This window comes from Gigantopelta aegis, chromosome 2 (genome assembly GCF_016097555.1).
Source record: "Gigantopelta aegis isolate Gae_Host chromosome 2, Gae_host_genome, whole genome shotgun sequence".
NCBI classification, from domain to species: Eukaryota; Metazoa; Mollusca; class Gastropoda; order Neomphalida; family Peltospiridae; genus Gigantopelta; species Gigantopelta aegis.
In genome coordinates, this window is record NC_054700.1 from 36,995,146 (window position 1) to 37,022,915 (window position 27,770).

Sequence of the window (27,770 nt, forward strand, 5' to 3'; positions counted from 1 at the left end):
TATTAAAGCCATTTCAAAATTGATCGTACTCACAATTTAATAGTTTTTTTATTTAAATCATAAGCATTTAGAGTGAAAATTATAGCAAACCCATAACAGGGCTCTGAGTTAACCAAATATCCACCAGTTCACCTTTCCTAGTATCCTACCCAAATGTTTTTAATGAAAAAGTCTAGCAATATTTATGTTTTTCTTATTAGCTGTCAAACATATTGTAGTATCAAATTAATATATTAATATAATAATTTTTAATTAATAAGTAAATGATAATTTTGTTAATATCTTGTAATTCCAATTTCCAAGTTATTAGAAAAATTTACTAGTCCTACATCCAGAACCACTTGTCCTGGGCAGGCAGGCAAGCGTTAAAGCAGAGCCCTGCATCAATATAATAATTATGGTGCCTCCCTCCCGCCTGTCCCATGCGATTAACTGTAGAGCTGCTTGAATTTTTTGCACAATCGAAGGTGATATTAAAATTTAATGCACACCCAGACATAACACACACAAGTGGCAATCGACAGAAAAGAACATGTTCTCAAAATACAATGACTTGTCAAGCTGGGCCATGTAATCAAATGACAGCTGGCTCGACGTAATGCTTCAGGTAAAACACCAATATATTCCTGACAACTATCATCAAAAAAACCCATAAGACTATATGTACTGGATACAAAAAAAAAAATATAATAAATAAAATCCTATAAATTAATTTTAAAGATAGTAAATAAAACATTGGAGATGGCATCTAATGGAGGTTTGATTAAAGCCTATTCATATTAAATTTGATTTCTGTTTTTAGTTAAGCATTTTACTCCAAGTAACTGTCTGTTTACAAATGAAACGCGACATACACTTATGTCAGGTACATGCAGAAAATGGACAGCCACAGAGCTAGATCTGGGTGAGCAGTAAAATTGGCCAAATAATCTATTAAACTTGAAGAAAAAAACCCCCAAAAACCCAACTAATTATATTAGACCTGAAACTCAGTTCTAAACTGGCTTGGCCTAACAAGGGATAAGGACTGGAATACCCCACAGCAAGAGTTGACAAAGAGGATCAAATGCAAGAAAAACGGACACACTTCACACTTGTAATTCCCTCTCTACACACACACAATACATACAATGTGACTTGGGGTCACTGCAGTCCACTGATACCATCATGTTAATGCCACAGCATATGGTCCAGAAAATGAATGGCCTGTCGTTCAGTGAACTGACACTGATCAACCACACCAGGAGCCTGACCTGTCCCCACTGAGTAACAAGTGAAGAAAAAACAGAAATGTCTTCACTGAAATCCTACTACATGTATGCGGTCCGTCTGGGATTGTTCCCTGTCAGTGGGGCCCATTGGGCTATTTCTCCTTCCAGCCAGTGCACTATGACTGGTAATCAAAGGCCGTGCTATGTGCTATGTGCTATCCTGTCTGTGGGATGGTGCATATAAAAGATCTCTTGTTACTAATGGAAAAATGCAGCAGGTTTCCTCTCTAAAAGACTATATATGAGTCAGGATTGCCAAATGTTTGACATCCATTAGCCGATGATTAATTAATATATCAATGTGCTCTGGTGGTGTGCTTAAACAAAACAAAAACCACTAAGTTAGGTTGCAGAGCCATTTAAGATGTTACCATACAAATTTACATGGTTAAAGTAATCTAAAAATAACTCTCCTTAAACTAGTCTCAATGGAGTGAAGGGGAGGGAAAGTAGGTAGCTCTATACCAATTAATTTCCAGCTGGGTCGAAGTTCGAGGTGCACCAAATTTTTGATAGAGAGGTTAACACCACAAGTCCTGTGATTGGTTATAAATGTGAGTGTGTTGGTTGTAAAAAAAAATTAGTTTCATCTTGGCTAAAAATGTATACAATTTTAATTCATCTAGTACCAATGTGTCAAGTAGCCTTTAGCTTGGAACATGTATGGGGTACATGTAAAAAAAAAGTACTAAAATTTTGTGCGAAACTAAGGGTGTTGTAAAAACATCTGGTTATACCGAAAATGAGCCATGAAAGGTACAATTTTCTGCAGTTAATACTTTGAGGTAGGGGTTGTAGTACTGATATTTATGGGTCATAGTTTGGTTGATATATTGCATATAGTGTTTTTTTGGTATAGTCCAACCTATAGCACATATTCAGTGTATAATAAAAAAGATTATGATTTGTGTCATTTAATTAAATTAAACTGTACTATTTGATTAATTAGCCGTCACTCGGCCATGTAAGTTCACAATGACCGTGACCTTGACAATAATTACTGTACATGGCTCTGAATGGAGTTTGAATAAAAATTAGCACTGAGGAAAAGTTGGTTTTGGCCTATAATTCATACTATAAAGATTTGAATATTTTTTATTTACATGGTGTTTGACTTGCTATATACAACTACTCTTAAATATGGTAATATATCTAGACAATCTGAACTTAGATTTTAATAGCAATTTATTTTTATATTAAAAATAACATGTGCCAATATTGGGTTAATGTCTTTAATTTCCATAAACATAGTTAATGTTTCATGTATGTACTTCTGAAAGCTTAACTTTTTAAAGACCTTGATTTTTATTGTCCTTTTGACATACTTTTTTATGCACACACAAAAATTAATTTGAAGAAAAACTTTACCAAAGCCATAATTAAATTTTTGGTCACTATTGTGCCTTCTGTTCTCATTTATACATAACAATAAGCTTGTTAAACATATCTTTAGGTCTCCAGATCAAATATTTTTTAAAGATAATCACTTAGTTTGCTCCCATGAAGTGCATTTTAAGTGTATACTAGATTTAGAACCAATTTTCCAGATTTGATTATCTACCTTGGTGTAATTAAGTTGATAATTTATTTTATTGTTAAAGCTGTATTATCCAATGTTAATAGCTAAATAATATGCTGGATTACAGATTGTAGGAATACATCCAATATACATATTGTATTGATCTGGATTAGAAAAAAATGCAATAAAATAGATGTTCGGGTAATTATGTCATTTAAAAACATGGTTTTTTTTAGTAATGAATCAAAAATAAATATGTGAAAGCTGAATGATAATTCCAAATATTACAAATATTTAAAACCTCCAACTACAGTAGGGTATACATAAAAAAAATTGTCAGGAATATTGGTGGCTGCCAATGGTTTTGATGGTCCATTTTTAAAATCTGCATAGCAGATGGATTTAAAATTCCCGCACACGGTAACTTGAAGATACCCACACGTAGCATACAGGATTTCCCTCCAACAGTGATGTGCAGGACATGAAGTCATTACTTCATACAGGTGCAGTCATGTTGATCTTTCCTTCCTCAGACATTGCATTTTTTTAATACTGATATTTCTTTGATGTGCCTTTTAAGGTTTTCATAATCTAGGGGACAGTCAAGTACATGTGTTTCAATGGAATAGGTTTAAGGAGTTGAGGTACTCTGAATATCCATGTTGTCTCTACACATATAGCTGAGCACACACACACATCTGACAGTAAATATCTTCAGAGTATTTTTTCTTTCTTTTTTTTCTTTTCTTCAAATATGACATATTGCATTTGTACAAAACTGTCAAAAATACATGTGCCTTGTGAGGTGTACATTATATTAGGTTGCACTGTAGAAACAACAGTTTCAGTGAAGTTGTCAGTTTATGTTAGAAGACACCAGATCCTGGTTGTTATAAAAACACATGATTCGCCACCTTTTGAAACATGTATGTTATCAGTATAGGTAGCACTATATCAATTAATTTCCGGCTGGGCCGAAGTTCGAGGTGCACCGAACTTTTGATAGAGAAGTTAACACCACAAGTCCTGTGATTGGTTATAAATGTGAGTGTGTTGGTTGTAAAAAAAATTAGTTTCATCTTGGCTAAAAATGTATACAATTTTAATTCATCTAGTACCACTGTGTCAAGTAGCCTTTAGCTTGGAACATGTATGGGGTACATGTAAAAAAAAAAAAAGTACTAAATTTTTTTGCGAAACTAGGGGTGTACTGAGTACTGATATTTATGGGTTATAGTTTGGTTGATATATTGCATATAGTGTTTTAAAACACAAACGTTAACATGGTCGCCTATGGGATTTGAATTGGTATAGTCCAACCAGTAATAGCTCCCATTAATGGCTATATCTAATAATGAATAGGGAAAACACTGCCATGTAAATGTGTTTCCTTTGAAGTTTTCACACCAGATAATCAATGTCTCGGATTGGGGAGCCTGTAATTGGCGAGACTGATCTTAACACTAACCCTCAATGTAGGACATGTACTGAGTACCTAATTGTAATACAGGTGGTGTTATTGGTTCTTGTAACAAGCAGGTAAACCACTTCAAGGATTAGGCACAGCATGACTGCCAGCTTTGTGATGCTAATAACACCTGACAGGTAGGCAGCAACCAATACTACTACTACCACTGAGCACTCTTTACACAAGTGTCAAAGGTTTGTCAGATATTTCCTCACAACCAGTTAACAGTAATACGGAACACTGCACATGTGTGAATGAACAAATGAAGATTTAGCAACCCCAAAAAACTGTAGTACATGTGTGTTATTAAAGAAACCCATAGGTTACCGAAATAAAGAAAAAGAAAGAAAGAAATGTTTTATTTAACGACGCACTCAACACATTTTATTTAAGGTTATATGGCGTCAGACATATGGTTAAGGACCACATAGATTTTGAGAGGAAACCCGCTGTCGCCACTACATGGGCTACTCTTTCCGATTAGCAGCAGGGATTTTTTATTTGCGCTTTCCACAGGCAGGATAGCACAAACCATGGCCTTTGTTGAACCAGTTATGGATCACTGGTCGGTACAAGTGGATTACACCTACCCATTGAGCCTTGCAGAGTACTCACTCAGGGTTTGGAGTCGGTATCTGGATTAAAAATCCCATGCCTCGACTGGGATCCGAACCCAGTACCTACCAGCCTGTAGACCGATGGCCTAACCACGACGCCACCGAGGCTGGTGTGTGTTATTAAAGAACCCCATAGGTTACTGAAATAATTCCAGAGAACATTTTGTTTTCAAAATCCTCATTAGCGATATTTCTAGTCAATTTGAAAATTGATTAGCAATTACTGTTTAATATTTTAAAATTGTGTAGCGATCTCTGAAACTTGCATAGCGAATAGTGAACAAAATGTTCCCTGAATTGACATCATAATTGAACAATTGGTTACCTCTAGATCAAATAATGTGAAGACTCCAGGTTACCGAAGGTTTTTTGTGGGGGTTTTTAAATGTTTTCTGAATTGTTGAGAAAAATGTTAACTGCAGTAATTCCAATGGTCTACAATACAGTTGATGAAATACATGTATGTAGGCTTGTTTTAGGTGCATGGAAAGAAAACTGAAACCGAGTAGATGAACAAATGAATTTTAACAACACCCCAGCACAAAAATACACATTGGCTAACTCCCATTGAGTATTAAAGGTAAATACACATGAATGTATATGAATTATGAAATACAACAGTAGGTGCATAGACATAGTAAAGTGAATTTAAATCCTTCTTAAATCCATATATATATATATATATCTTCTAACACACAGTATATAATAGAAATTTGGTGCAAACTGATTCCCAAATTTAGCCTTTTTTTAGAATACCCCTACTGCCAGGTACACCTGGTCTGAATAAAATCCCAACTAACCCATTTGTACAGTTAGCAGTTTATTGGCCTCAGATTACAGTTATCTTCCCATTTGGTTGTCCAAAATCCGGAAGTTTCACCGCGCAAGTAGTCTGCTGTTTGACTGTGATTATTTCATGGCAGACAGCTATGAAGTGGCAACTGTTTGACTGAAGTGACAGGGGATAGCATGTAGTTTGTAAACATGTGTAACTTGTTGACATTGAAGACTTGTTTGTGGTAATTCCGGCCCATGCAAAAGTAGTGCTTTTTGTGTAAAATGGGTGTACTCCGGCCTGGTTTAGAGGGTGTGTCTGTTTAAACCAATATGCTGGGAGAAAGAGCTGGACAACAGGGGTTGTCCTTTTCAGGGTATGTGTCCCCCATGCAGGCAAAGGTACATACAAAACTTCATGGGCCTGCTGATATTAATAAAAATGTTATAGCCACTAAGGCTATATAGAAACATATAGCGAAATTAATTGTGGTCTGAGGCCTATTCAATGTGACCAATACATCAAGGCTGACTTCTATACAACTAATTATATTTATGCACCACCCAGCATCTCAGGAAACTGCCACATCACCAGGATTACTCATACAGAGAATGCCAGACAGCCATCTTAGATTGGTTGCTATGACAATGATTCAACACACATGTAGCACATCATCAGACATGTATGTTCTTATAGAGAATGAATTAACAATCAAAAGATTCAAATAAATGTTGGAAAAATATTTGTGAATATATGTACATGTATTTATCAGCAAATGATATTGGTGGTGCTATTTCAGACCTGTAAGTTAATAAAGATACCTGGAGTGGGTGGGGGGATGGTGTGTGTGTGTGTGTGTGTGTGTGTGTGTGTGTGTGTGTGTGTGTGTGTGTGTGTGTGTGTGTGTGTGTGTGTGTGTGTGTGTGTGTGTGTGTGTGTGTTTAACAGCCTCTATATTATTACCTAAGTTATTTATATAGAATTGACCAAAAAACCCCACCATTTTTGCCCTTTTCATCCCAATGGTTCCTACAGGCTTGTGTTTTTCGTTTTTGTCTTTTGAAATGCCAAAATAAGTTGATACATGTATGTCTAACAGACTTATCTTAATACAGCTGTTCTATTAGCATAAAAATGGAAAATACATCACTTGGTCTAGTGTATTAGACTTGTCATAACAAGGACAACTTGTGATCATCAAAACAGGAATATTTTACATATTTTCTAAAGCAGGACAACACCTACCACAGTCTTTTATGTACATACCCCGGAGCACGGACCGGAATAGGAAATCCTCAAGTTCAATCACCGTATGCCCCATCACAAATGGTTTACGCAAATTTTCAATAATCAGAGGCCTGCATACATAGTGATAAATCTCAGGTGACCGCTCTAATTTAATCAATACATCAATATCACGCACGCCCCAATTCTCCAGTCTTAGCAGAAGAAAGTCTCCTAGTTTAGATGTAATTTGCTGGATATACTAGAAACAAGCTGGGACGTTTTTTGTTAAACAGCTGGTAGGCCTAGGCTGTGCAGTCCACACAGCTCCCCATGTGTTCACAATGAACCACCGGCAGTTGTGAAAAGGTTAAGAGTGGCTATCACAGTCCATCTACAAACACACTGTGTTGACTGTAACCAGTTCAACTTGAATCTGTCCAGCACCACTGGTTATAAAATGAATAACATATTTATAGCTTCGTCCACTTATCCTTACAATGAATTCCTTTGATGTACACATTGATGTGGCCCTGGTTGGGTGTGTTGGGTAGCTTTACTCTGACAATGATACTAGTATTATTTTGGAGAGAGAATTTTTAACATGCCCATATACCACTATGGTTTCAGGCGTTTCTGTCGCGGGCCAAGTCTCTGGATAACCAGTGGCTTGGCCCAGGACAGAATTATTTTGGAGCTTACAGATTTAGCTAAAAAGGTCGGGAACATTTCGTTTTTCAAAATCTTAATTTGCAATATTTTTAGGTAATTTATAATTGATTAGCAACTACATTTTAATGTTTCAAAATTGTGTAGCAATCTTTAAAATTTGCATAGCAAATCGCGACACGAAACTGAACAAAATGTTCCATGAAGGTGCTGTCCAAGCATGCATTTCCTGTCCGAACCATTGCCATACAATCTGTATATCAAAGACCATGGTATGGGCTATCTTGTGTGTGGAAAACAATATAAAAGACCCTTTACTGCTAATGGAAAAATATAGCAGGGTATCATCTGTAGATGGTGTTAGAATTATCAAGTGTCACGGTATCCAATAGCCGATGATTAATTAATCAATATTGCTCTAGTGGTGTTGTTAAACAAATATTTATGCTGACCAACTGACTACAGAATTAATCTGGAGCCAGAGTGAATTCATTCACTTATTTCCCATTCCGACCGTATCTCTGTCACTTTTACAAGTCTTATCTATGGGATGATCGACATATTTGTGCCATTATGGAATATGAGTAGCTTGTTCACTTGAATTCCGTTGTTTGTGTTTTAAAAGGTAATGTTACATGCACATTACACACTCGGGGTTCTCCAATGGTTGATTCTCCATTTGATGAAAATTCTACTAACCAGTTAACAGTGAGCACCAAATACTGTTTACATCAATTTTTTATTAATGCATTCTCGGTTAAAATGAACCAGCTTTCATGTCATTTCAGGTTTTTTTTCGACAACTTGTTTAACGACATCAGTGTTGGACAAAAAGGCTCCTAAACTGTTGTGGTGGACAGCTATGTCCAGCATAGTCTCGGCTGGTTTGGGCACATGCCTGCACATAGCTCAATCACTAATGACTGAATGATAATTCCCAAAACCCTCCCCCTCCCCTCCATCATTTGTTGGATAACTATTAAGTAACAGGGCTTTAGATTGCATCCAATTCGAGGCGATAAATGTTGTAACCAAAATATACATGACCAAATAAACTACAAACGTGCTGACCTCGAAATATTTCACCTCAAAACCACTGAAATGTTACGTTTAATAACATTAAAATAACGTGAAATGCATGTGAATATTAGTAACTCTCCAGAAGCTGTTACTAACAGTATTGAACTAAAACAGCCTTTCTGTGCTCAAAAAAGCCAAAGTCCCTGTTGCGCCCAAATTATTGAGATCTAAAGCCTTGAGAACATATAGATAGATAGATAGATAGATAGATAGATAGATATAGACACACACACCAGTTATTTATCTGAACTTCAAAGACTATTAAATATGGTCTACCTTCCACGAGGCAGTTAACTTTCAAAGACCACTTGTTTGGTTTTAATCACTACGGCCTCGGTGGTTAACCCTATTTTAGTATGCGCCACGACAATGTCAACAAACCGTAAGATTTAATTACATTCCGCCAACGCCGGCACAAATTAACTTACAACAGCGACTAGATTAAGCTACACAGTGTGAAATGTACAGGTACTCTACCCACGCCGAAACCTAAATTAAGCTGCATAGTGTAAAAAAACAACTCTACTAGATACAGTCAGGGCTCGAACGTAACAATTTGTAACCTGTGGTAATTTTTGAAGGTTTTTGCTCTAGGCAAAACGTTCACCTATGGCACTTTTGATCCTTGTTAAAGTAATTTTAAACCAGTTATTTTCATAGCAAACTTAAAGATACAAAATTATCCCATCAACCGACGGAAATAATTTGTATCCATCGGCAACAAACAGCCATCAATAAAACCCCTTATCTACAGATTATCACAGCTACAGTTATTGCTGACGGTGCCGCCATTAAGTTTGAGCCATGACATATAGCAAATAAGCTGGTTCAAATTAATGAAAGGTATTTTTTTCCTTTGTAATATGCAGCTTCCCTGAAGAGACATGTACATTTAACAATGTATGACAACTGATGATAAACCGGTGGTTAGCCACAATCACTCATCTGTTTTTTCTCTCTGCGTTTAAGACTTTCATGTATACCGTATTTGACCGGAAATAAGCCCAGGGGGCCAAGACAACTCATTGTGAGCTTAGCATGGGGTGGGCTTATTCCCAGACAAGGGGCCAGTTTTGTTGAAAAAAAAATTAATAATAATAATTAAAATAAATAACAATACTTAAATGAACTAGGAAGAAAACAAAAAACGTTCTGTAGCTCATCTATTAATTAGTGTTCCATTTGTTATTAATAAATAATAATTGTTTATTAATTAAATTGTGGGGTTTTTTTTACTAGTATCTAATTATCAGAAACACACCTTCTATGTTACAATTACTTACCAGTGCTGTTTATTTACATCCAAAATTTAATGCTGAGAAGACTTAAAACAACAGCAATTAACAACAAACTCAATAACGTATACACACGTTTCTGACACCGGCAGCCAGCTTACACTACAAAGAATTATCAATCTAAGGTCATTGTTCTTAGCCAATCAGAATAAGGTATTTGCTTAATTAGCATCAACTGCGGACCCAGTGTGGTGGTAAAAATAGACATTGGTTTTCAGTTCATACTTGGGCTTGGATACTTCAGAGAAATACTGCAGGCATGAAATTGAAAACAATGTTACACACTGTTATTGTTAGACTGCTAAATCTCACTGGTGGTAAAATATTGTGTTACATTTGTGTTTAATTATCTGCAGGAGGTATGACCTTTTAAATGAACTTTGAGCAAACTTGCAATTTCATGTTATTTATAAGGTGACGAAGTTGGGGGTGGGCTTATTTACGAATGAGGGCCTAATTTCTTAAATGCTATCAAAACGGAGGGGGGCTTATTCAAAGACATGGGCTTATTTCCTGTCAAATACGGTACATACAAATGTAAAGAAAACGTGCAATGTCCATTGTTCATGAATTTAATTGCAGCCATCCAAGTTTGAAGTTTGAAATAGGTGGTTAGCCATAATTGCACATCTTTTTTTCTCTCTGCGTTTAAGACTGTTCATGTATACATACATGTATACAAATGTAAAGAAAACATGCAATGTTCATTGTTCATGAATTCAACTGCAGCCATCAGAGTTTGAAGTTTGAAATTTTATTACCAACTATTCTGTAGTTAACGCAACTACATACATGTATACAAACAATTTAACAGTGGATTGAGTGGATTGGTTAATTGGCAGAAAAAAAACAACAACTAACGGGGCTGGAAGGCAGGCGGGTAAGCGTTACAGTGTGATTTACCAGTCGGCTGGATACAATGTTTACACGTACATCATTCATGTTCAGTGCACCAATGACAGATGACAAGTCACAGCAACTGTTGTATGATAGGTCGAGATGTAGTGATAGCTAGAATGGCTTTCCTTCTTTGATCTTTATGTACTTCATTATAGACAGCCAAACTCTCAAATTACAAACACACGTTCGCACTGAGCAACCTCAAGATAAAATTCACACAAAGATCTTTGAGACATCTGAAACAAGGCTAAAAAGATGACAAATTTTAATTACATATGTTCAGACAGCAGATTACTAATTGTCATTAAAAACTACCAGTGGAAGTTCTGATGCAGATCCACACTGTGTGTGTGTGTGTGTGTGTGTGTGTGTGTGTGTGTGTGTGTCAATAGGATGCCACCTACTCTGAAAGATTTTTTTTTTTAACACTTATTTTAAAATGCATTCACCAGTAGTAATAGCACCGCAATATAATTGATATTCTTTTTGTACCTGATCCTTGTGAGTGTTTTGTACAATAAAAATTGAATTGAACTGAATGGCATAACACACACAATCCTGGATCTGCACTTGGAATTACATGTCATATTGAATCGATTGTGAATTATGTAATTTTCAGTCACAGATACTCTAATCAGTACCAGTGAGATTAATGGTATCCCAATATCCCAGGGATACCAGAATTTAAGTTTGGATACCAGACTTCAGTAACCCAGTATCCCACCGGGATACCATATAATGTGGGAGGTTTTAAATCCTGCAGGGTTTTTTTTTGCTGAAACAATTAAAGTCATCATTTACTAATGAAGTTAAGTAACATCGTCGTTCACGTTTGTTACGATGTTATTTATGAATTTCATTTAAGTGGGATACTAAATTATCAGGTGGGATACCAGATTTTGAAATGTTAGTATCCAACTGGAATACTGCCCAAATTTTTTAATCTCGAACACTGAGTACCAAGGTACACATTAAACAAAACTGATTACAAGAATGTTTTTAAAATTAGCTACAGGTCAGATACATACATGTATGTATATGGCTAAGATTTAAAATAAAGAAGTCACAGTTGAAACGGTTTGTTGTCAGGGTTTTGGGTTGTTATTATTCTTTTTTTTTAAATAGATGAGAATGTTACCATTATTCAACCCATAAAAATAGTGTATTAATTGGCTGGTATATCTTTTATTTCAACTTAACAGATTTTCTTTCAACCATTTATTTTATTAAATCTAATACACAAAAATGTGTCAAATTATTTTATTAATTGTTGGCACATTTGTTAAAATTTTAAATGCAGAGATACAGGTTTGAATTGCTCTTTACAAATGGCCATGACTCACTATTTGGGCTGTAATTATTATAATATTTAACTACATGCACATGTAAGACTGTATGACTAATAAAATTGGTGGATTTTCAGTGGCCTATGAAAGTGGAAAAACTGTATTAAATCAAATATACTGAGCATAAATTTTGTTTAACTGTAGACATGCTTCACTCGACTGTAAAAAAGGTACAACTGTAGTAAATCAGCTCTATAAAGACAAAAGCTATACACAGGAATGCCAGTTTATTTTTAACCAGGAACATTTCATTATTACACAGGACACGTTCCACTCTCTAGGTGAATTCTACTACATGCATCTCAGCAGTGCCAATGAGTACACGCTCTGGGGTTACTCCCACACCACATTAAAAATAGTTCAAACTCCTCTAGCACTGTATAAAGTTAGATGTATTATATATAATACACCAACAGGGCTAGCTGCTATCTCTGGCAATATGAACTTCATCAGTTGAACATTTTATTTTAATTTTGGCAAAAGAATTTCATATACTATTAATTGGTATTTTGTTACAAAATAACTGGGTTTCAATTAAATTTGAAAGTTTAATCAGGGCTTCTGGAATTTTTTATAAAATCCACTAGCCATGGGATCAGTGATCTAAAAAAATTTACTAGCCACAATTAAAAATTTACCAGCACTACTTTACTCTAAGTTAATACGATTTAATTTGGCAAAATGTTCTGCTCGCCCTGTACTATGATGTATTGACCTCAGTGATGTAGTGGTTTTTCTGTTGGACATAAGGCTGGCACTGGCTCCCACACAGAGCAAGTTTAATGAATGCAAGGCTACTATTTCTCTCACTAACAACTGAACACAACTCCTGCAACTGCCCACGGCAATCAGCAATGCTGTGGAGTTTTAATACTCAACGACACTTTTTTGCCCTGGACTATATTCAGGGTTTTTTCAATGGCATTTTTTTTGGCAGTGGACATTTTCTTAATTGCAGGGGTTGAAACAACTGTCCTAACATATAGCCCAGATAGCTGAGCTGAGCTGTGTACCTATAGTCCGTCCCATCATTCTATTAAAATGTTTTTTGTAGTAAATAATTTTGGTTTGACATAACAAAGAAATACAATTTGTGTGTGTAATTTACAAAATCAATCGGCCCAGAAATAAATAACTAGTAGTAAATTACACAGTATGAAAATTTTTTGATCCCTGTTGGATGGACTCTAGGAAAGTGTGCTTGAACCTTAATTGGATATAAGCACAGAAATAAGAATGAATTAATGAACCTACATGTAGATATATATATATAGAGATGAAGTCTCCTCAACAAAGTACAACCCAACCTGTACATATATTAAAATTATTATTGTAAATGTGTGTACATGTATACACACAAATATAAATATACTGGCACCCATAATTTAGATATGACAATTACCTGGATTTCACAACTGACCTTTGTCAGTGAGTTTGTACACATGTCAACCGATTAAAATTGTTCTACCTGTAGGACAGCTCATATTCAAATGACAGTTAAAGTTTGTTTTGTTTAACAACACCACTAGAGCACATGGATTTATTAAAGAGACATACCTTAGTTTTTAAACACTAAAGCATATTTTTTACTATTATAGCCATAACTGAAATATACTTTACTTAAATTTTATGGTTTAGATTATTAAATTCTGTACATTCTAAGTGTTTTTGGTGACGTGTCTCCTGGTGTTTTAATATCACAAAATGCATTTATCATATTTTAAAAATGCACATGCGTCTGAGAAGTAACAGTTATGGAGTCGAGTTTTAGTCTATTTTTAGAGGGTATTTCACCATTTCAAAGTCACAGTCTCGTGTTTCATTCAATTGTAACTTTATCCAAATGTGTTACAGGTTTGTAGATTAAAAATAAACGTAGTGTTAATTTTCACGGGTTGAAACAAGGCTGTCTGCAGGACTTCTAGATTATGGTAGCCCCACTCCCATGGCTAGTGATATTCAATGTTGGGCTAGTAAATAACAATTGCCATGCCCGACAGCTAGTGAGGAAAAAAAAAGAGTTAAGTCTACAAGTATTTTGTAATTATGAATATCCTGCCCCCACCCCAAACGTTAGTGTTTTTAAGCTCTTTAGGTGACATATCTAATTATTACTATTATTGAGTAAAATTGTATTAACTTAAAGTAAAGTAGGGCTAGTAAATTTTTAATCGTGGCTAGTAAAAAAAATTAATCACTGATCCCATGGCTAGTGGAGTTTATATAAATTCTAGAAGTGTCCCTTTAATCATCGGTTACTGGATGTCAAACATTTGGTAATTCTAACTAGAGGAAACCCGCTACATTCTTCCATTATCAGCAAGGGATTTTTTTATATGCACCATCCCACAGGCAGGACACCACATATAACATTCTTTGATATACCAGTCTTGGGGAAACTGAATAAGCTTTATTCAATACCAGCCCCGGTGGCATCGTGGTTAGGCCATCGGTCTACAGGCTGGTAGGTACTGGGTTCTGATCCCAGCCGAGGCATGGGATTTTTAATCCAGATACAAACCCTGAGTGAGTGCTCTACAAGGCTCAATGGGTAGGTGTAAACCACTTGCACCGACCAGTTATCCATAACTGGTTCAACAAAGGCCATGGTTTGTGCTATCCTGCCTGTGGGAAGCGCAAATAAAAGATCCCTTGCTGCTAATCGGAAAGAGTAGCCCATGAAGTGGCGACAGCGGGTTTCCTCTCAAAATCTGTGTGGTCCTTGACCATATGTCTGATGCCATATAACCATAAATAAAATGTGTTGGCGGTGTCATTAAATAAAACTTTTTTTTAATTTTATTTTTTGCTTTATTCAATTGGGATTAACTGATGGTACATTAGCCTGAGTACTCTGACTGTAAGAGAGCTAGACGGACATTTGGACATAAATACGCTCTCATTACAGTCAGAGACCAAGCTATGTATTTTTTTGGCAATTCCCGACAACCAAAAAGTTGGCAAAGATTTCTCCACTCTAGGGCAATTCCACGCTAAAGTGGACATGGAGTGAAAAAATCAAATCATGTTATTCCTGATATATTAAGATTGTTTTTAATGTAAAATTGTCTGGAGAATCCAAATCTGGTAAGTAAAATATTGTAAAATAAATGGATGTGTTAGACTTTAGCTATTTTATGAGGATACCGTTACACTAAAAATATGACACTTCCGTAATACACACTATGAATTTATGTACAGCAGCCATATAATTGAAGGTAATATTCTTTTTATTAGTGTTTTTGTTTTACCACTAACAAAGTACTACACTTCATAATCCTCCTTAATGAAAAAAACATTTTTTTTAGATTTAGGGGAAATTAGAAAACATAGAATCAGTTTGTAATTCTGTTACCGAAAACAAACAAAAAGTTAGATTGTATTATTCATATATATTTAATCAAGGAATCAACTCATATTCTCTGAGTATATGTTAATGAACATAATCAGACACATTTACTTTCACATTCATACATTATTAGTAAAATTATATAGCTGTAAACATATGTAATTCCGTTACCATAGGTTTGTAATTCCGTTACCGTCTTAGGTATATAGTGTCAAGAAACACTTTAATATAAACCTACATAGTACTAAAATGCTACACTCTTATCCATATACACCAATACATCAAGTGATGTAACAATAGGAAGATATACAAAATCTTTAAAAAAAAATCCATATGATAATAGTACTAGTAGTGGCACCAAATGCATTTGCGGAACACCCATAGCAAATATAAATGTCATCCATTGACAATATAGAAATTAAGGAAATCTGATACACTTTAACCAACCAGTTCTACTTAAAAGCTTCATTATGATGACTAAACTTCTGCAAATCCATGACAAATTCAAGTTATAATCGAAACCTACTAGAATTATATCGGGGCTCGAAATATGAAGCAAAATATGGCCTGCCATTATTATTATTTTTAAATAGCAGGCCAAAAGAAATATGGCCTGCTGTGAAACAAAAATGGCCTGCTGGAAATAAGAAATAAGACAGCACAACGTGAATGCAGGGTTTGGGACAGTGTGTGGAAACTTAAGACCTCTGATATGTAGTTTAGAGCATTATAAAATTAAAAATGTAATAGAATTATGAGCTCGGCCTCAGCTAAATACAAGATGAGATGATCGTACGTACATCTGTTTTTTGAAAAATGACTTAATTTTTAGTTAATTTTAGCAGGTGAATGTTTATTTCACTTGCAAGATTTAAAAATAGACTTCTTTTCACTTTTTACAGGCCACAATTTCAAGCTCTGTATAGATCTTTAAACATATATAGGGTCCAGAAAGTGGAAATGTAATATAACATATTTACTTGACTGTACATGTATTTAATAATTTATATTTAAATGACAGGATATCCAGAAAATGGAAAGTATCATTCTAATTACCAACATTATGCTTTTAAATGTATATAATGGACAAAAAGAAAGCAACCGTTTTATAGTGTTAATGCTGTCTTTACAAGGAAATCTAATCTGAATAAAATTCTGTGGTAGGCCACCGGTCTACAGGCTGGTAGGTACTGGGTTCGGATCCCAGTCGAGGCATGGGATTTTTTATCCAGATACCGACTGCAAACCCTGAGTGAGTGCTCTGCAAGGCTCAATGGGTAGGTGTAAACCACTTGCACCGACCAGTGATCCATAACTGGTTCAACAAAGGCCATGGTTTGTGCTATCCTGCCTGTGGGAAGCGCAAATAAAAGATCCCTTGCTGCTAATCAGAAGAGTAGGCCATGTAGTGGCGACAGCGGGTTTCCTCTCAAAATCTGTGTGATCCGTAACCATATGTCTGACGCCATATAACCGTAAAATAATGTGTTGAGTGCGTCGTTAAATAAAGCATTTCTTTCTTTCTTTTTCTGAGTAAAATTCTTAAACTGGAAAGATGGCATGTTTGATTGGCCAAAAAAGAAAATACTGGTGTTTTGAATGTTGTCATGTATGTTATCATAACCTCAGATAGATGAGGAATTTTATTATTAGGCATAATATCTTTCACTTACCGTAATACAATCTAGATGTTTGACGGTCAGTTTATATAATTTTAATTGGCCTGTGTTCCTCTGACCTGGTGTAATTCTCTTTGTTATTAACAATGTCACTGTTCAAGAATTATTTTCAATTGCTGTAAAACATTTTAAACATTTACTATGTAATATGTACACAGTTTAGTGCTAGTTTAAATCTCCACTCATATGTACGTGTACATTTTACCGATATTGAAATATTTATCATTTGAAATATTGTATGAATGCTTAAAACAAGTACACTGAATTATTATTTAACTTATAAAATTATGCAACATATTTGCAAATCAAATTTAAAGTAAATAAATATTGTTTTTCAAAAGTAAATTCAGAGCGGTAATTCCGTTACCAAACTGTGTAATTCCGTTACCGGCATTCAATGTTGTACAACAAAATTATGAAAAGATAATTTGTAATATAATTTCTATTTTGTTAATCACAAGTCATTAGGAGATCATTCCATCATGAAGATAAATAATTATTTCATCATACTTCACAGAGTTTGTAGATGTTTTGCGGTGCCCGTAAAAATGGTGTCCGTTTTTACGTAATTCCGTTACCAAACTTTAATTAAGTACTCATGCACTACACCTTGCAGTAGGGAGTTTCACTTCTGCCCATGACAAGCACTAGTGCAGTACTAGTGTATTACATAGTTACATCATTATGATAATTTGTCATATGTGGACTAGCTGAGTTTAATGCCTGAAATATCTCTCCAACTCGTAATTCCGTTACCGTGGAATTGCCCTCTAATACCACAATAATCCTATGTTTGACGTCATATACCTTTACATCGATCATTTTCGAGTTAACCGATTACAAAAAATCCACATATTAATCACTAATACACATACTACAGAAAGAAATCCGACAGCACCCATATTCAGCTACGCTTCGTGACACTCTGTTGCAAGAATTACAAAGTATTTCGTGACGTAGATCACGTGATCGCCCACTGGGCGATTCTGCCATGTGCAACAGTTAGTGTAAGTTACAGGGGCCGGCTCATACCAAGTGACGTTACAACATGGAAGAGTTGGCTAATGGTTTCCTCTCTAACACAGTGATAAAATTACCAAATATTTGACATCCAATAGCCGATGATTAATGAATCGGGTTATAGCGAAAACGGAACCGTTCCAAAACTGAACCTGCGTTGGCTAAAACGGCACCAAAATCGATGGCTAAAACGGCACCGAAATCAAAACCTATTTATCTCGCATTCCCAATGAGAAAACAATATATGCTATTATAACATGATTGCTCATAGTTCATTTTTATGTGAATTAAATAAATGAAATTGTTTATATACATGAGTGTTGTTATTTTTGGGCTACATAGTAAGGGCCTCGATTAGTGACGTCAAGCATCATCTTAGCACGTGCTCAAGCTAAAAATAACAGTTGTACTGAAGGCACTAATTTACTCTATTACCTTTTTAAACAACTAACAGATCTCATGAAGGAAGTCAGACGTAATAAAGTAAAATGATGTTTATTTATTTACAAAACAAGCAATCGATTGTTGTGTACTTAACCAAGCAAGCCCGGCAAGACTGTGCAGTGAACATCGTGAGCTTTGATGTTTTGTCTGCGACACTCCGGCTAGACGGAATCGGTGATGGGAATTAACAATTTGCAATACAGGTGTAATTCTAGTAACTTAAATGCTTGATAATCAACAGTCTACAGTAATAACAACTCAAAAGATTTGGTAAGTGTTAATTCCTATCGTAGCACAATCCACGGTTTCACATGTTGAATAATACGATTTCGACTGGCTTTATTCGGCAATAAACCTAAGTCATGATTTTTCATTTCTCTCTCTCTCTCTATTATGTGTGGTTCCGTTTTAGCCGGTTCCGTTTTAGCCTGATCCCAATGAATCAATGTGCTGTAGTGGTGTCGTTACACAAAACAAACTTTTTTTGGTGATTGTCGGGCACTTGTCGTTTTGAGACGGCCCCTGGAAGACGGAATGGCCGAGTGGGCGATCATGTGACGCATCGTCACGATATAGGTCGGCGAACTTAGAATTCTGCTCTCCGGAGTTTGCCAAAGCTTAGCTGAATGTGGGTGCTGTCGGGTTTCTTTCTGTAGTGTGTGTATTAGTGATTAATATCTGAATTTCTTTTAATAAATCAACTCGAAAATGATCAATGTAAAGGTATTTCACGTCAAACATAGGATTGTTGTGGTATTAGAGCGGAAATCTTTGCCAACTTTTTGGTTGTCAGCAATTGCCAAAAAAATACATAGCTTGGTCTCTGACTGTAATGAGAGCTATTTATGTTCAAATGTCAGTCTAGCTCTCTTACAATCAGAGTACTGGGCTAATGGTACATATGGAAGTATCTCTCTCTCTCTACACTTCACTTTCTCAAATACTACACCTACAACAGACGCTCATAAGCAGAAACCAACAATATTCGAATAGATAGTAGCATTTGGATCCACCGGCACATGCATGGGCCCATGATGGGGGGGCCCCATTACACATAGATCCCACATTTGTATCTATATTTTTTAGGCAAAAAATGCTGTCAACAAATCACTTACTTTGACTGATATTCTTCTGATTCAGATTTATATTTTGACACTTCCAACAGCAGCTTTGCTTTCTCTTTTGCCATTTCATCCAACAATTTCCTGGCATCGGCGAGTTCATTTTCGTACAATGACTTGACATTCGTCACTTCTCGTTTGACAACCTCCTCCGTTGACCGGACCTGGAAGGTTAAACGACTATTTTCCGCTTCTAAGAATCGAACTCGATCTATATAAGCCGCCAAGCGATCGTTTAGATTTACCAAATCTTCTTTTTCTTGCATCCGCGAAACCCGGGCTGGAGACGGGGGCCGTGATCGGCGGGGTGACGCGAATTTGCTGGTACCGGGCGACTCGAAACCAGACTCGGACAAGGATTGAGAACTCCATGTTGTCGTGGTTTTCTTCGTTTTGGATGCCATTTTCCAAACTGAGTATCCTTTTCAACCCTCTGCAACAAGTAAACAATACGTAACTTCCGCAAAATACACCAAATACCTCGTGCAAAAATGGCCGATAACAACAGACTACGCCGGTCCCGCGTTTCCAGTGGGTCACGTGGTCTGATACCTTGCTTGTATGTTCTACCCACGCTTCCGTATGGGTTACTTTCTAGGTCAAACAAAGCGTCGGGAATTATTAAAGTTTGTTACATTATTTAAAAATCCGATCTTCCAAACTTCAGTGGTGGAACCAGATAGGAGACTATGATAAAAACATAATAACGATTTTTGTAAAAATCCACATATTAAAGTGTTTTCTTTGAGGTTTTTTTTTAGGGCCGTACCCTCCGGGGGGGGGGGGGGGGGCAGTTGCTCCCTGAGAGTCTCACTTTGTTTTTTAACTCCAGAAAATAGCATACACATCTCAGGGTTTAATTTGTATAGTGTTTCATTTGTTTATAAAAAGTAGGATTTTGATCAAGGTACGTCCCTGTTTGTGTAATTTAGTGTAAAATTAATGTGCTGAGTAGGCCTTGGCCTATACATTAATTAATTAATTTAATTAATTCCAATTTCACGTTTAATATATAAATTTATGTAGAATTTAGAGTTAAAATTTGGTTAAAACAGCTCTTAAAATGTATAAAATACTATATATTTTGGACATCCGATTCGGGCCCAGTGTTCCACACCACCTGAATTCATTTCACTGTTAGATAGGCCTGCATTGCCGTATGAAAGAGCGCTTATTGTATCCTTTCTGTAAAAACGAACCGTCCTTAGAAGTTAGATCTTAATTTAAAAGTATGAATTATAATGGTGTCCGGCGTTTACTGTAGAACTACTGTTGATCTGGAGAATGAGTCTTTAAACTGACTTGGCTGCCGCTATTTTTTAAAATGATGTTTCTCAAAGTTGCCAATTTTAAAATTAAAATTTCAGTCTGTTTTTATATTTACAAATTAATCAATCCTAATTATACTTTTTTTCATAATTAACTCAAATGCCATGGCATGTGCTATCCTGTCTATGGGATGGTGCATATAAAAGATTCCTTGTTACTAATGGGAAAAAATGTAACTACTAAGATTTCCTTTTTAAGACTATATGTCAGAATTAACAAATGTTTGACATCCAAACAGGGCCGTAGCTGGGGGGGGGGGGGCAAAAAATCAGGAAAGCATTATAAAAACTAAGAAAATTCTCTTCTTAACTGTTTAAGGAGTTTTAGACTATTAACTACTCAGTTGCCCCCCCCCCCCCCCCCCCCAAACAAAAAAATCCTAGCTACGGCCTTGCCAATAACCCGATGATTAATAAATCAGTGTGCTGTAGTGGTGTCGTTAAAACAAACTTTAAACTTTATCCTGTGTGTGGGATGCTGCATATAAAAGATCTCTTGCTGCTAATCAGACTTGAAGGCTGGTAGGTACTGGGTTCGCCGTTGGAGAGCTAGACGGACATTTTGACGGTTATGGATACATGGGGCCCACCGACAAGGATCGATTCTAAACCGACCGCGCATCAGGCGAGCGCTTTAACACTGGGTTACGTCCCATCCCTAGGCCTATAACTATGTGTAAGGCCACTTCACCGACTTCCTGTCTTGGACAGAGAAACCGACCGAGGTCGGTACCTGTGCCCAAGATAGGCGTGCGCTACAACAGCGTACTGTGAATGTGCACGTTAACCATTAGCCCAGTCCAATTCACCGACTTCTCTCTCACTAACCAATAACAATCTAACAACTACCACATAGCTGAGGTCTCGAGTCCAGGACAAAGTGGATATAAGGACGAAAATACGAAAATAAATATAAACAACAAAAAACAAGAACATATATATATATATATATATATATATATATACACACATGTATGTATATATATATACACATGTATATATAGCCCACTGTGCAGATTTCTGTGTTGTCCATAACCATTTGCCCGACCTCATAAAACCGCAATTTTCAAGAACATACTCAATATTTCATTGAGTATGTCAGGGGTGGAAATATTTGGGACGGGGACTCGGGTAAAAAGGGAACATGGACCAACTCGTGAAGATAGTAACCCAGTGATTTTTGTTTTTGATTTCTTTTTAATAGCACTTAAATATAACTGTTAATATTGAATAATGAATATTGGGAAAATATGCACACACATATTTTAAAACGGCATTTGTCATAGAAATTTGAGAATTCTCTCATTTGGCTATACCAATTCAAATTCAAATCATTTATTTCCATATATGCATCATACAGAAATGTACATAAACATAAACTAGTAGTGCTAATAATGATGCTACCATCATGAACATATTATAATGTTACATAAAACTGTAAAATGAATTGCCTTTATGCATGAATATAAAATAACATACAGATATAAATGCATACATGAAAGAGAATAAAAGTATAGTTATGTGGTTTTGTTTTTAGTTTGTTCTAGACTGTGGTAGGGGGTCTAGAGAGTTCTGTCCTTCTGTGATTTAACATTTTATAGCACGACTGACCTATTATTACGAATATATTGCCTGGGCACTCTAAGAGAAAAAACGATTTCTCTTTGTTGGTTAGATGTTGAAAGTCTGGGCAGAGTTGTTGTATTTTACTGTATAGGATATTTCATATGTGGGAGTTTGTGGGAAATTTATTTCGTCTTCTACTTCTTGGTTACACAGTCTGCATAGTCTGTCTTTTCTGTCAGTGTTCCTATATCGTCCAGTTTCAATTTCAAGTCGGTGAGCGCATATTCTTAGTTTTGTAAGTGGTCTCCACCACCACCTCCTTAATCCGCCTTTTACGTTATGTATTTATATCAGCTTAACAGAATTCTACCAATGTTGTTTGATCATTATCTGCTTATAAACTGTATTAATTAGTCCATGAAACCAGTCGTTGACTTTTCTTTCGCTTCAGTCATTTATTCTAGTAATATAATTAAACACCAGTCGAACAAGTTAAAGAAAACCTGCTCCAGCACATTTTAAAAATGGTGCCGATTAAGTTTGTTTGCCATTAACAGGAGTCAAAGGGAAAATAGTACAATACATGTATAAATATTTATGTAAAGGATCATACGGTCGTGCCTAGCTTTAGATAATCGGGGGTGGGGGTGGGGGTGGATACAAAATGAGTTTCTGTAATGACCTTGTTGCCCCTCCCAAATGGTTGTGTTTAACGACACCACTAGAGGACATTAATGTGAAACATTTTGTTATTCTGACAGTCTTCAGATAGACTTTGCTACAGACAGGACAGCATATACCACGGTCTTTGATATCGCAGTCGTGGGGCATATAAAAGATGGCGGGGGAATTATGTGATTGTGTGTGACCCCCCCCCCCCCCCCCCCCCGGCTACGCAAGTAAGGCTCGTACCTAAGCTACTGCCCCCCCCCCCCCCCCCCCCCCCCCCACACACACACACACACCAGTGGTTGAGAACATTTTCGAATTCGGGCAAAAACGATATAGGTATTCGGGCAAAAATTAACGAACTGGCCTCAAACATTTGCACCATATATTTTCATCAATCTACCCAAAAATTCGGTTGTAATTCATATAAATATGTATAGTAATTTATTTTCAACCTTATATATAGCTATTTTGCTATAAAGCTAATACGAATAAATGTTGTTATTCAGATTCGGACATTTTTGTTTAATTTGTGTAAAAATCAATCTGCCCCATACTGTATGACAACACCCTATCAAATTGTATAAAATACCTACATAATATGGCAACGTTTTGTGGAAGATTTTGAGATGACAAGAGTGTCCCTACTGAATTAGGTATAAAATAATTTACATTTAGGAATGTCAAGACCGCGACCACTGGAATTTGGTATTCATTCATAATGGCGATTAAAAAATAGAAAGAAATGTCAAGTGAGAATGTTAACTTGCTCAACACATCACTAAATGGAGATGATTCATCTTGAAAGAGTTTTCGTACTCTTGATTTGCGTAGTGCATGCTTAATTTCCAGTCATGATTATCCAGTTGTGGAGTTGACCGCATATATTATGGAATACATTGGAGGAAAATGTAATTTCATTAAAAAAAAAAGAGGAAAAAATACCAACAATAGATTTTTGCAAATAGAATAGGTTTACAATTAAAAAAATTTGCACGACTTGATAATTTCACAGATTCATGAGTTGAAATTACTCAACTTTGAAACAATGACCCTACTACCAAACAGCTATATGGGGTCCAATCGAATCAGTACGCATTTTTACATGGGTTACAACTAATATTGTGAATAAATAGAATGATGGAAATACACGGTGAAAGTTTTTTTTTAGTCCATCTCATTATTTTGTCCGAACCTTTCCAAGGTGTCTCCCCCGAATGCGAAGATTTGCCCTAGCAAGAGGGGGCAGGGTAGTCCGATACATCTGTTGTCTACTGTGTTAACGCAAACTCAGTTGACGGCACATATATCGGATTAGGAGGGAGGCACTTGACTCCCTACCCCCCCCCCCCCCCCCCACCCCCACCCCACCCCGTCTCGTACTCTTATATCCCACCCCACCCTCGTACATTGTAGGACTGACCTAGATGGAAACTAACAGTTATGGGAAAGTCATGGTTCAGTAAGTCGACGAATAGAACAACCGGGTTAATATATGTGTGATCAGGTACGGTTAGGTGCCAAAAGTTGTCATGGTAACAGGAGCAATGCTGTGTTCATTAATAATCTTCATTGATTATTGCCAGAGTAACAGCCTTAGAGGTTTTCAACAAAGGTAGTGTGCATACAGGTATATAATAAAATAGCTTTGTCACAAACGAAAAACAGCCGAATCAAGTTTGATGCCAGTGTCCGTTTTACAAGAGGTTAGCAGGATGTTTAAAGTTTGTTTAAAGTTTTTTTGTTTTGTTTAACGACACCACTGGAACACAATGATTAATTAATCATCGGCTATTGGATGTCAAACATTTGGTAATTCAGACTCGTAGTCATCAGAGGAAACCCGCTACATTTTTCCTAATGCAGAAAGGGATCTGTAATATGCACTTTCCCATAGACAGGAAAGCACACATCACGGCCTTTATCCAGTTGTGGTGCACTGGTTGGAACGAGAAAACCCCCAATCAGCTAAACGGATCCACCGAAATGGTTCCATCCTGCGATGCAAACACCTCAAACGAGCATTAGCAGGATGTACACAAAGAGGTAAAATGCTCGCCTGATGCGCGATCGGTCCAGGGTTATTTCTCGTTCCAGTTAGTTTCAGTGCTCCACAACTGGTGTAACCAAGGCCGTGGTATACACTATCTGGTCTGTGGGAGATTCCATATAAAAGATCCCTTGCCAGTCAAGTAAAGATCACTGTCCTGAAATAGTGCTAGGCTAAAAAAAAGTTTGTTTCGGTTAACGACACCACTAGAGCACTTTGATTAATTAATCATCGGCTGTTGGATGTCAAACATTTGATATTTCAATATATCATCGATATCAACCTGAAAATGAAGATCAACCATAATTAACAATCCACACACAGCAAAAATATAGTTATAACAATTCTTAGAACACAGCACTTTGATAACGATTAGGTGCAATCTTCCCAAGTTAAACTTTGTTTTTGTTTAACGACACCATCAGAGCAATTGATTGACTAATCATCAGCTATTAGATGTCAAACATTTGGTAATTCTGACACAGTTGTCAGAGGAAACCAAATGTTTGATCCTAATGCAGTAAGGGAACTTTTATATGCACTTTCCCACAGACAGGATAGCACTTACCACGGCCTTTGACCAGTTGTGGTGCACTGGTTGGAACGAGAAAAAAAACCAATCAGTTGAATGGATCCAACAAGGTAGTTCGATCCTGCGACGCAAGCACCTCAAGCGAGCGCTCAACCGACTGAGCTAAGGGGAGGGGAGCGGGAGAGAGTGATCTTTCGCCTTTTCTGGCGAGGAAAAGTTTTGTTTATCGAACCCACTAGAGCACATTGATTTATTTAATCATCGGCTACTGAATGTCAAGCATTCGGTAATTTCGACATATAGTCTTAGAGAGGAAACCCGCAACAACAAAAAATCATTATGACGAGGGATTTTTTTATATACTAGTATATAATTCCACAGACAGAACAGCACATACTACGGCCTTTGGTTATACCAGTCCCGGTGCACTTGCTGGAAATAAAAATAGCCCAAAGGGCCCATCAACGGGGATCATCCCAAACCTCTGAATCAAGTTTGATACTAAAAAAGTAGTGTCGGAAATAGAATAAAACTGATTTTTGTCGATTATTTCATTCATATTAAACTGACAAGTAAATATTTTGTAAATATATATTTAATGATACTCTACCTAATTTAGCATTTACTTGTTTGGGCTCACGGTGGTGTTTACTCTTGAAATTAAAAGAAAGATGTCACTAAACAGGTGATTTGTGTACTTTATTGAAACAGACTATAACACATTTTGATCCACATGTCAATTTTATTTACCCTTAAACAAAGTTTCAATTTAAAACTGCAAGTTAACTGAATATTTTGAATTGCAGTATTTAATTATTAATTATGATTAGCATATTTAGTGAATATAAATTCAATGTAAGTACTTTAGAAATTTACACAATCTTGCAACCACTTAAAGATGCTATATCATAGTTATATGTGAGCATCTGTTTGTGATAAAGATTCTCTACTAGTAGATACAATTATTTTGTTAGAATCATTTATGGGCATATAGTTGAAGGTGTAGTCTTTAAATTTTAAAGCAAAAGTTATTTTAAAAAATATTTGCAAATAGTTGTCATTATGCAACTTGGAGATAACGCCTTTAATACATAGCACCTTTAATAGTATAATACCGGTATAATAGATCACACACTCTGGTTCTTCACTGGTTCTTGACAGTTTTGCTCAAAACTTACTTAGAAATGTCTATAAATATTTTGTTTTGGAGAGAGATAGGGGTAAACCGTCATCAGATATGGTCCCTCACATATTGCAGCAGCAATGAAATTGACACGTCGATCAAAATGTGTTATAGTCTGTTCCAATAAAGTGCACAAATCACCTGTTTAGTGACATCTTTCTTTTAATTTCAAAGAGTAAACACCACCTTGTACATCAATGAGAGACCAAACAAGTAAATGCTTTATTAGGTAGAGTATCATTAAATAGATATATACCAAATATTTACTTGTCAGTTTAACATGAAAGAAATAATCGACAAAAATAATGTTTATTCTATTTCCGACACTAGTGTCTGTTTTACAAGGGGCAGTATGTATCCTAAAAGGTAAAGTGCTCGCCTGATACGCGATCGGTCCAGGGTTATTTCTCGTTCCCGTTAGTTTCAGTGCTCCACAACTGGTGTAACAAAGGCCGTGGTATACACTATCCTTTCTGTGGGAGGGTGCGTATAAAAGATCCCTTGCCAGACTTCGTCAGGGCCTGTCATGGACGGAACACTCTGGCAAAGTCAGAGGTTGTGCCCACGACAGGCGTGCTTGAACAGTTCTCTGATGGAAGCATGCCAAAAATTACGCACACCCACACTTCGCCAAGAGCAAAAATCCAAGGCGAGCTGAAGATCAC

The 27,770-nt window shown here is 36.3% G+C and overlaps 1 protein-coding gene across 1 annotated transcript in view; it reads right to left on the reverse strand.

The window, feature by feature from the left end:
- Nucleotides 1-20,300, reverse strand: part of LOC121384949 (lamin Dm0-like) — a 53,215-nt gene extending 32,915 nt beyond the window's left edge. The window contains exon 1 of the mRNA XM_041515444.1: nucleotides 19,772-20,300. Coding sequence (XP_041371378.1) covers nucleotides 19,772-20,181 — 410 coding nt within the window. The 5' untranslated portion in view covers nucleotides 20,182-20,300. The remainder of the gene's footprint in view (nucleotides 1-19,771) is intronic.
- Between the last annotated feature and the right edge of the window lie 7,470 nt (nucleotides 20,301-27,770).